At 75.0% G+C, this 10,482-nt stretch overlaps 1 protein-coding gene across 3 annotated transcripts; it reads right to left on the minus strand.

Moving 5' to 3' along the window:
• Nucleotides 1-274: 274 nt before the first annotated feature.
• MAPRE3 (microtubule associated protein RP/EB family member 3) lies at nt 275-9,602 on the minus strand. 3 transcript variants are annotated; one of them, XM_072858103.1, is made up of 8 exons: nt 9,486-9,550; nt 7,118-7,330; nt 3,246-3,373; nt 2,996-3,141; nt 2,755-2,911; nt 1,853-2,004; nt 1,557-1,709; nt 275-1,288 (listed from the first exon to the last, which is right to left on the minus strand). In XM_072858103.1, the coding sequence occupies exons 2-8, from the start codon at nt 7,123-7,125 to the stop codon at nt 1,220-1,222; spliced, it is 813 nt and encodes a 270-aa protein (XP_072714204.1). In that variant the 5' UTR covers nt 7,126-7,330; nt 9,486-9,550; the 3' UTR covers nt 275-1,219. The 3 variants fall into 3 exon arrangements, with proteins under 3 accessions (XP_072714204.1, XP_072714202.1, XP_072714203.1); XM_072858101.1 differs by having other exon boundaries at nt 2,710-2,911; nt 9,486-9,546; XM_072858102.1 differs by lacking the exon at nt 7,118-7,330 and having other exon boundaries at nt 2,710-2,911; nt 9,486-9,602.
• Nucleotides 9,603-10,482: the final 880 nt, after the last annotated feature.

A 10,482-nucleotide genomic window follows, 5' to 3' on the forward strand; every position in this document is an offset into this window, starting at 1 on the left:
AAGCGACAGCGCGGCCGCTGGGCAGAAATCCAGCACCCACGTCCCCGTCCCCGCCTGGCAGCGGCTCTTCCGTCTCCTGCCGCCATGGCTCCCGGCTCCGGGCGGGGGCTCCTGCGGCGTGAAGAAGCCCGGCCCGGGCCCCCTCCCCGCTGGTGCCCCGCGATGCTTCCCCGCAGTCGTGCCCCGGCACGGGGCCAGCCAGGCCCTGCCCCGCCACCGCCCGGGCTGCCGTGCAGGGCCCGGCGCCAGGCCGGAGACGGGCAGGACAACGTCATTTTACCACACGAGTTTATTTTAAATAAAACTTAACACAGATGCAGGCTTCGCAACCGGAGTGACGGACCAGACAAGCGATGCAACGGGGAGACGACGACCAGGGCAGGCGCTGCGTGCCGCTCTCGGCAAACCCACCCCGCCGGCCCCGGGGGGGGTCCTCGGTGGCCACGGGCGAGGGGAGGGGACCCCGCAGCGGGGCGAGGGGCACCGCCGTCCCCCCGCCGCAGAGGGGACAGGCTCCCACTCCAGGATCCTCTGTCCTGGCCCCTGGTGGCCGGGTCCCTGCCCGCCCCCGCTGCCTGCACCTGCCCGAGCGGGCAGGCGGCCGCGTCATCAGCCGGGCTGGGGTTCCTTTTTCACCTTCCCAGGAACCTGAAGCAAAACCTCCCTCCTCCGAGCTGCGTCCTCCCCGCTGCCTGCAGGCTGCCGGGCGGGCACCGACCCCATGCCGCGGTCCCAGGGCCGCTGGCTCCAGCCCCGATCCCCAGGCTCCGGGGCTGGCAGGGTGCAGGCAGCGCAGGCAGCACGCGAGCACGCTCCACCCCGGGAAAAACACCCCGAGGACTCGGTCTTTCCCTCTCGCTCTCACACGATGGGGCAGGTGGGGACACCGGGGCGGCTGCGGCACTCACACCGGAGGGGACAACGGAAACAAATCTGGGGTGGGGTGGCGAGGGCCGGGCCCCGGGCGCAGCGGCCAGAGCCCGTCCCCACCCCCCAGCCCCCGGCGTAGGTACAGCCTTGCTCCTCGCTGGAGGGACATCTACTTATGATGGAGACAGTGGCTTCCCACCGGAGCTGCTGGACGCCGAGGCCGCGGGCTCGGCTGCCGGAGACCGTGATGGCGTGTGACAGTGCAGGGCGAGGCGCACAGGCTCAGACCTCGAATGTCTATGGTGGGGGAACGGCACGGGGCGGCGCGGGGTGCGGGAGCGTGCCGGGGCTAGTACTCGTCCTGGTCCTCTGGCTGCTGCTCCTCCAGCTCGTCGTCCTCCGGCGGGGCGAAGCCCTCCTGGCGGGGGGGCACGGGCGGCCGTCAGCCTGGGGGCCACGTGGGGTGGGGGTTCCCGCTCCCGGCCGGCTCCCGCCGCGTCCCCGCGGCCCCTCCCGGCACGGCGCGAGGGCCTCGGCAAAGCCCAAACCCCCTCCCCGGGCACCCAGGGAGCGAACGAGGCCGGAGACCGGGAGGAGCTGCGGGAAAGGGGGTCTCGACCCAGGGAAGCCCAGAGAGCAGGATGGAGGCTGGGGGTCCCGGGGGGGCAGCGGTGCCCAGCCCTCACCTCCGTGGCGTAGAGGACACTGACGATACCGGTGATGATGGGGCTGTTCTCGTTCTCGTGCTCCTGGCAGATCAGCTCGATGTCCCGCAGTTTGCTGAAGTAGAAATCCCGCTCCTTCTCCAGCCCGTCCACCGTCAGCTTCAGGTCCATCAGCTGCAGGGGGGCCGGAGCCTTCAGCCCGAGGCCGGGAGGGGGCCGATCCCCTGTGCCCGGGGGGGGCCCGGCACCATCCCCTCCCTCCCACACCGGGGCGTCCCCTGGCCCTGCCGGCAGCGGTGGGCAGGGGCCCTGCCTACCTGCTGGTTGAGCTCCAGGATCTGCGCGTCGGCCTCGGTGCCCCCGTTGCGGGCCGCAGGGGAGTTTTTCCGGAGGATGCTGCTGGGGACGTTGCTGAGGCGGGCCGGGTTCGGCGTGCTCTTGGGGCCGGTGGGAGAGGTCCTCTGGGGGACTTGACAGCAGACGGGGACCAACAGGTTAATGCCGGCCCAGGGGGCTGCTGGCGGGGACCCCCCCCCCTGCATCGTGCGGGGCGGCAGGGGCCAGGAGGCAGCAGCGGGCAGCAAGGGCAGGCAGAGCACTCGGGGGCTGAGCCGCGACTCGGGGCTGTCCTGCCCTGAGCCTCCCCCCTGCCTCAGTTTCCCCTGGCAGATCTCGCCCCCGGCCCCCCTCGAGGGGTGCTCGCGGCCTGGCCGGGGTTTGCTGCGGGACGGGGGGGTCCAGCCCTCGAGCTGCTCCCGCGGGGCCGGCACAGGGAGCCCACGATGCCTGCGGAGCATCGCCCGTGGCCGGGAGCAGCCTGGCTGCACAGCTGCACTTGGGCACCGTGGCGGCACGGCACGGGGGGGATGGCAGCCACGGAGGGGGCCGGGGGGGGGACAAACCGCCCCCAGACCCAGGGCGAGCAGGGAGATGGAGGCAGCCGAGCCCTGCCCAGCTCCCCGCGTGTCCCTCCGCCGTCCCCTCCGCCCCCGGGTGTCCCTGCAGACCCGCTCGGCCCCCCCGGTCGCAGGCAGGCAGGCAGCAGAGCGGGGCGCAGGCAGGGGCGGCAGGGCGGGGGCGCGGGGGGACGCCTGGCCGTGGCCAGAGCGACGTGGGGTGCAGGAGGCCGGGCGGGAGGGCGGGGGCAGCGCTCGCCGGGGGACCCGGACATTACCTGCAGTGCCAATGGGTTTCTTGGGTTTGTTGAAGATGTGATCACCTGGGTTTGGGGGGGGCGCGACGTCCTGGCCCTGCCGCGCCAGCAGCGGGTTGTACTCCTTCCCGTCGTAGTTGGCGTCGAAGAACTTCTTAAACCACTGGATGAACTCGAAGTTGTCCTGGAACTTGCCCTTCACCAGCCTCTCCACCGCGATGATCTGGGGGGGGGACACAGAGGGGCTGGCGGGGCTGCCCTCCGGCACGGCCCCCGCCCCACCGCAGCCCCCCGCCCATGGACCTACCTTGTCCACTCCCATCTTCTTGAAGGCGGCCTGCAGCACCTTGAAGTTGTGGATGTACTCGTGCTCCAGCTTGGCCTGGAACTTCACCTTCCGCAGGTGGATGCAGCCGGGGAACAGCATGTCCATGAACTGGCAGTAGGCAGCCCCTGCGCCGGACCCACACCGCGGCGTCAGGGGGGGACGACACGGCGGCACACCCCCCCCCCACAGCCCCCCGTGTCCGTCCACCCCCCCGGGACCCGCACCCCACCTGAGCAGAGCTGCTCGATCTTGGTGTAGTTGAGCTGGAGGGAGTCGTTGACCCAGGCGAGCATGTCATGGCGGCTCAGGTTCTCGCTGGTCACCGACGTCGAGTACACATTGACGGCCATGCCCCAGCTGCCGAGAAGACGGGCGTCACGCCAGCACCGCCACCCCGGTGTGCCCCCCGCCTCGGTGCTGTGCCCCCCAGCCCAGCCCCGCTCCGTGCCGGGGGTGGCAGGACGTGGGGTGCCCGTCCCACCCGGGCTCCAGCACCGGGGGACACCGGGGCCAGGCTGCCACGGCGCAGCCCGCGGGACCCCCACCCCAGCTGCACCCCCTGGTACGGTGGGAGCACAGCAGGAGCGGGCAGGAGGGTCCCTGGCAGCCCCGCGGTGTCCCACCCAGCCAGGCGGACCCCTGCCCTGAGCAGGGGCACCCGGGCGGGGGCACAGCCCCGGGAGAGCCGGGTCGTGGGGAGCGGGACCCACCGCAGGACACGGATGCGGCGCAGGATGCGGCTCCGGGGCAGGGGGTCCCAGGGGGACGTGGGCACCGCCGAGGGCGCTGCCCCCGTGCCGGGGCGCAGCTCCGTCCCTGTGCGTGGCCACGGGGCTCCCGGGGGCCGGGGGCCGCTGCCGGCCCATAAGCGGCTTATGGCCCCCCCCGTTCCAGCCCTCGCTGGCTGCCTAATCTGCTGGCGCCGGGATCGGGGTCCATTAGAGCAGGGCTTAGAGGGGCAACATCTGCCGGCAGGCACGGCCGCAAACCCGCTCCCAGATGGCGGAGGGCTCTGGCCGGGCACCGTGGGAGCGGAGACCCCACGGCCACGGCCCGGCACGGCAGAGCGCCGGGGAGCCGTGCCGCAGAGCTGGGGGGGTGCGGGAGGACGGGGCACCGAGGCACCGTCCCACCAGCTCCCGCCAAACGCTTTAGAGCAGGGACCGTCCCCCCTGCAAGAGCAGGGTCCTGTCTCCCCGAGAGCGGGGGTCCCCGTCCCCGCTGCCCCAGCGCCTGCCCCAGCGCCCCCCCCGCACGGCGGCGGCAGCAGCGGCAGCAGCGTTAATCCGCTTCCCCTCTCCCTGGCGAGAGGCGTGTGGGGCTCAGGCCCAGCTGCCAGCGGGGGGCTCGGGGGGGCGGCCCCCCCTCACCTCCCCCCAGCCCCGCAGTCCTGCTGCCACAGCCCAGGGTGCCTGCGGGTGGGCGAGGGGGGGGCACTGCCCGCCCCACGCCTGCACCCTGGGCCTGGCGGGGGGACGCCCCCACGCAGGACCCCCTGTCCCCCAGCGGACGGGGGCCGTGGGTGCAATGGCGGGGTGGTGGTCGTGGGTGCTGCCACCTCCCTGCGTGCCCACTTGCAAGGGGGGGAAGGTGCCGGCAGCCGCAGCCCCCCCACTCGCGGCCCTCGGCACCACCGTGACTCAGCACCGGTGATGCCGGCCGCGGCGCAGCCAGACGCCGTGGCCGGTTGAACCGCCACCGGCAGCTGAGCCGGCCCATCCCCCCGTCGGGGCCGGGACCCCCAGCACCCCGTCCCATCCCACCCCGCGCAGGGCCCTGTCGCCAGCACGCAGCCGGGGCTGTCGGTATTTTTATCTGCCAGAGCAGCTGGAAACAAGGCCCCTGCAGCCGCCGTCAGCCCCCGGCGCAGCGCGGTGGGCACCATCCACTGCCTGGTGGCCAGCGAGGACCAAAGCCACCGATCGTGGCTAATGCCGCCCGGTGCTGGCTGGGGTGCGGGCAGGGGTCCCCTCCCTCTGGCAGCACCGAGCTGAGTCATGCGCGGCACAGAGCCAGAGCCACGCGCACTGCGGTGCGGCCGCCGCGGTGCAGCCGGGAAAGCAGCAGCGCTTGCCCGCTGCCGGAGCGGGGAGGGGGCTGGTAGGAGGGGGGGCTGCTGCGGGGCAGGGGCCTGCCTGCCCACCCCGGCCGGGAGCCAGTGGCCGGCTGACACCCCCCTCCATCGCCGTCCTTTCCTGAAATAGCTGGGAGCGGGTGCCAGCGCCCTGCAGACGCGGCAGAGCCGGAGCAGGGCTGGGCTGGGTGCCGGAGCCGGCCACCGCAACGAGCCATGGGGCCAGGGCTCATCCCGCGGGAGCAGGGGGATGCGCGGTGCCCGGACCCGGCACGGTGGCCCGCGGCTCTCCGGCCTCTCCCGGCACCCTGCCTGTGGGGCGCACGCCGTGGGACGGGGCGCACGCCGTGGGACGGGGCAGGTCCAACGCAGCTGTAGCCATCGTGGCAGGGGAAACTGCCCCAGCCCCACACCCGGGAGCACCCACGGCACCCAGCCCCCGTGCGCAGCCCTCCTCCACGCCTGCCCCGGGGGTGCCCCCTCCAAATCGGCCTGGTGGGGGGACAGGATGGGGGCATGGGGGTGGCTGGTGCACCCCAGACCCTTAGAGAAGCGGAGGGGATGTGGGAACGCACCGGGGTTCACCGCCGGCTCCGGCGAACAGCCCCCGCAGGAGCCCTCCCGGCACAGGGAGCCGCCACGCTGCCGGCACCCCAGACCCAGCACCCGCTGCCTGTGCCGGGATGGGCGAGCCCCCCGAGCGAGCCCCCCAGCACAGGGGCCGGGTCTGCGGGGACCCTCCCCACACCGCAGCCGGGGTGGCCGAGCAGGCAGCCCCCCCCCAGGGACGCTCCCTGGGCAGGCGAAGCGGCGCAGAGGACCCCCTCCCCACGCAGCTCCGGGCACGGTGCAGCCCCCGATGCCGTCCCGGCACCGGCACCGGCGGGGCGCAGCCCCGGCAGAAACCTCAGCCGCTCCCGAGCGAGGGCTGAACCCGGCACCTTCCTCATCATCTCGCCCCGGTACGGAACCGGCAAATGAAGGGCCAGGGCCAAGCGGGAGGGAGCAGCCCCACGCAGCTCCCCCGGGCAGCCGACGCACCCGTGCCCCCACCCCTCGCCACCCGGCATTTCCACGGCGCTTCACGGCAGGCTGCCGGCGTCGGTGCCCCGCGCCTCGCTGCGGCCACGGCTTCCCCTTTGCCGAAGCAAGCCGAGACCCGTGCCGGCAGCCTCAGGGATGGGTTTCGCAGCGGGATGAATTCAGGTGTCACCGTGCCAGCCGCTCCCTGGCGTACCGCCGCCAGCCGCACCCTGACTCCTGCGCACGCCGCTGACCGTGCAAGCCTGGCAGGGAGCATCTTGACCCCGCTCTGGCACGCGGCATCGCCGAGCGCCGGCACGGCACAGCCCCGAGCGGCCAGCGGTGAGGCGGGGCAGCCAGAGCTGCGAGGGGACACTGGCTGGGGCACGCGGTGCCACCCAGCCCATTTCCACCCTCTGAAACACCGCACCGGGCTTCAAAGCCCTCCGCCGCAGTGCCGAGCACGTCCCGGCATAATGACAGGGACGCTTGCGGCAGCCCTCCGGCCAGGGCAGGAGCTGGCCCCGCTGCCCGCCCCAGCCCCAACGCCGGGTGATGGGCGCACCCAAGGCAGGGAGCCTCCGGCCCGGCCGGTTTGCACGCTGCCTCTGCCACCGGCTTTTGCAATTAAAAAACAAAAAAAAAAAAAAAAAAAAGGAATGTAGCCCCGATTCCCAGCAAGCCCTGGGGAGGGGAGTTGCTGCGGCGCAGGGCTTGGCACGCGGCTGCCTCGGCGCTGGGCAAACGCCGGCCCGGCTCTGCAGGCGCCGGGTTCCCGGGGAGCAGCGGCTGCTTGGCAGCGCGGGTCGTGCCGGCTGCCCTCGACGCCAGCCACGCCTGCGCCGCGCAGGCAGGTTGCGGGCAGCGGCGGTGCGGGGCGACGCGGGGGTCTGGGGCGCAGCCCCCGCCGTGCGCGGCAGCCCCCCCCCGCCCCGTGCCGCCTGCGCAGGGCAGCCGGGGCTGCGCCCGGCCGGCTGTGCTGACAGGGCAGGGGGGACGCTTACCGCTGCATTTTAATTGTCCGGCTGCCGAGCTGCTTAATCAAGGCCCAACGGTGAACAAAACGCTCGGGCGCGTGTCTCTGCCCCGTCCCGCCGGCGCTGCCAGGGCGCGGAGAGGTCGTCCAGCCCGGCTCCTCGCACCGACGCTGCCGGGGAGGTGGCGGCAGGCACCGGCGTCCCACGCCGCAGCCCTCACCGGGCCGGGGCCGGCACGCTCTGGCCAAACAAAGCGGGAGGAGAATGAGGCCGGCGGCCGCACCGGACGTGTTTGCTCAGCACCGAGGCGACGGTGCCGGTGCCGGCTGCCAAGGCCAGGCACCGACTGCGTGCCGCTGCGGCTGCCCGGGAGCCGGACGGGCAGTGCTGCCCGCTGAGGCCGCAGCTCGGTGCCGGCCCCTCGCTGCCTGTGCCGGCCCGGCAGCACCGCTGTGCCGGGGCGAGCTGAGCTGCCGCGACTCACGGCTTCTATTTTGGGAGCCGTCCCGGTGGCTTCTCAAGTGACAAATACGCGAGGGGGGTGGCAGACAACGCCGCGGGGGCTGAGCGCTGCGCGGAGCCGCTGCGGTGCTGCCCGGCTGATCTGGCAGCTGGCGGGCAGCTCCAGGCAGCGGGGGCAGGATCACCCGGGCGCTGGCAGGGACGGCTGCTCACCCCCGGCCCCCTGGCCCCGCAGGCGTCCCTCCCAGCGCCGCTTCCCTGACCCCGAGGGGAGCATCCCCGTGCCGTGCCGTGCCACGCCACGCCGTACCGCGCCAGAGCCCGTGCGTGGCAGATGGGTTTGCCGGGGCGCAGGCAGCGCCCGGTCCATCCCCCGGCGCCTCTCCTGGTTTCCTGGCTCTTTAGCAGGCGGCAGCGCCCGTCCCAGCCCGCGGCGAGGGAAACCGGCCGCTCACGCGCTGGGGATTTGGGGCTCCCAACGGCGGCGCTCGGTGCGGCCGCGGTGGCCGGCTGACGGGGACGCGGGGCAGCGCGGGCAGGGTGGCCCAGCCTCGCGGGTCCCCCCGCCTGCTCCGCTCTCACTAACCTAAATAACTTGAAATAGCAGCGGCAGGAGCATGTGCAGAGCGCGGTGCCGCCGGCAGCGCCTCCCACCGCGCCTGCTCCCCCCTCGCCCGCTCCAGCATCCTCATCCTGCACAGCGTCCCTGAAATATTAATGCCGAGTGCTTTTTGATGATTCAAATTGGGTGGCAGAGCCGGCGCCGGGAGAGCCGCTCGTCGGCACCCCACGGCCAGCGCGGGGGACGTCCACGCCGGCAGGCCCGTGCCGCGGCAGAGCATCCCTCGGCGCGGGCAGCCCCTCGCCGGCGCTGGCCGAGCCCCTCGAGGAGAGGCCCCACGTGCTCCGGCCACACCGGCACGCCCGCGCCGCTCGCCGGGGAGAGCCGTCCCCCGCCGCGTCCCCACGTGCGCGATGGGAAGGAGCCACCGTGGCGGCACACGACATCCCCGGGGAGCCCCGGCGGCACCGGGGGGCCGGCGTCGGCGCGCCCCGCACCGCGGCTCTGGGGACCCACGCGGCGAGAAGGTCGCCGGTGGGGGACGGGGACGGGCGTCCCCCGGGGACTCCCGGGGCCGGCGTGGGAGCACCGCCAAGGCCACCGTCCCCCGTCCCGACCCGCACGGGCACGGGCACCGCTCGATGCTCGCGCTGCCCGCCAAGGGCTGCCCGTGCCCGGCTCGGCCCGGTGCCGGAGCCGCCGCCGCGGGACGCGGGACGCGAGCGCGGCGCGATCCGGGGGTCACCGCGCCGCCCGTCCCGCCGCCCGGGACCGCCCCTGCCCGCCCCTCCGGGAGCAGCACCCCGCACCGGCACCCCGCTGAGCCCGGGGGGATGCCCGGGCCCCGGTGATGCCCGGTACCCGGCGGTGGTGCCCGGTACCCGGCCTTGCGCGGTGCCGGACTACAGCTCCCGGCGTGCCGCGCCGTGCCGTACCGGAGCCGCGGCCCTGCGGGAGACGCAGCCGGGGCGCAGGGGCGGCCGCCGCTGAGTCAGGCCGGACCCCGCCGCCACCGGCACCGCGGGACCCCTCCGCCCCGGCCGCTCCATCATCCCCCGGTTTCCCCCCCCCCGGACCCCCGCCCCGGCCGCTCCATCCCCGGATCCCCCCACCTGTCACGGCCGCTCCGTCACCGGGGACACCGGACGGACATCCCCGCCCCCGCCCCGCCCGCTCCATCCCCCGGCCCGCCCCCCCGCCCGCTACCATCACCCGAGGCCCCGGCGGTCCCGTCCCGTGTCGTGTCCTCCCCCCCCCCCCGGCCCGGTCCCGGGGGGCGGCGCCGGCCGGTGCCGGGATGCGGGCGATGGCGGCGGCGCAGCGCGGCCCTTCCCCGCCCCGCGGCGCGGTGCCGTGCCGGCCCGCACTCACCGCGCTCGGGCCGCGGCCGCTCCGGCCGCCGCTCCGCTGCCTCCGCACCGCGCCGGGCTCGCCGGGACCGGGCCGGGACCGCACGGGCCGCCCGCGCATGCGCCGCCGCCGCCGCCTCCCCTCCCCGCGGGCGGGACCGGCTCCTGCTCCGCCCCGCCCCCGCCGCCATGGCAACGGGGCGGGGCCACGCCCTCTCCCGTCGCCCTGGCAACGCCGGCCGCGGCCCTGCCTCCCCCACAGCGCCCCCTGGGGGCGGGCGGCGGCCTCCGCACCCCCGGGACCCCCCGGAATCCTCCCCCCCGCCCCGGGATCCTCCCACGGGATCCCCCCGAGGGCCTCCTGGAGTCCCTGAGGCTCTGGGACGTCTGTGACCGCCCCCGGCAGCCCGGAGCCCCCGGAGCCCCCGCGACACACCCCAGGGACCCCGCAGCCCCCAGGGATGCCCCGGGACACCCAGAGACCCCTGAGATGTTGGGACCGGTGCAGCCCGGGGCCCCGGGACCCTTCGCACCCCCCGCACCCCATCCCTGTCCTACAGACCCCCCGCCCCCCAAAATCCCGCCTGCACCCCATCCCCACCTTGCAGCCCCCCATGTGCGCGTCCGTGCGACCCAGCAGCGTGTGCACGCGTGTGCCTGCGTGTGCGTGTGCCCTCGCCCTCCCGCTGCGGAGGCCCGTGACCCGCGGCGGCTGCCTGCGGCCGCGCCGCCAGGATGCCCTCAGCTGCGTGGCGGCAGGGCCAGCTCTGTGTCCCCACACCCCCCCGTGTGTCCCCACGTCCCCGTGTCCCCACGGCAGGGCTGCGGATGCTCCCAGCAGCCTCCTGGGTCCCGCTCGTCCCCGGTGCCGCAGCTGCGGGGACCCGGCCCGGTGGCCGCACGCCGGGCCCGGTGCCGCCGCGGCGGCTGCGTGCCGGTGGCTCAGCCCGCGGCGTCCCGCAGGGCTTCCTCCCACGCCAGCGGCGCCCGGGTGGGACCCCCGGGGCTGCAGCTGAATT

The sequence above is a fragment of the Ciconia boyciana genome, chromosome 3 (genome assembly GCF_034638445.1).
Source record: "Ciconia boyciana chromosome 3, ASM3463844v1, whole genome shotgun sequence".
NCBI classification, from domain to species: domain Eukaryota; kingdom Metazoa; phylum Chordata; class Aves; order Ciconiiformes; family Ciconiidae; genus Ciconia; species Ciconia boyciana.

Bases quoted from the DNA above. Each gene is read 5' to 3' on its own strand.
- MAPRE3 (XM_072858101.1), bottom strand. The intron at 3,142-3,245 runs GTGGGGTGCGGG...GGTCCGGCGCAG, and splicing joins GATCGAGCAGCTCTGCTCAG to GGGCTGCCTACTGCCAGTTC. The intron at 2,005-2,709 runs GTAATGTCCGGG...TCTGCTGTCAAG, and splicing joins GAAACCCATTGGCACTGCAG to TCCCCCAGAGGACCTCTCCC.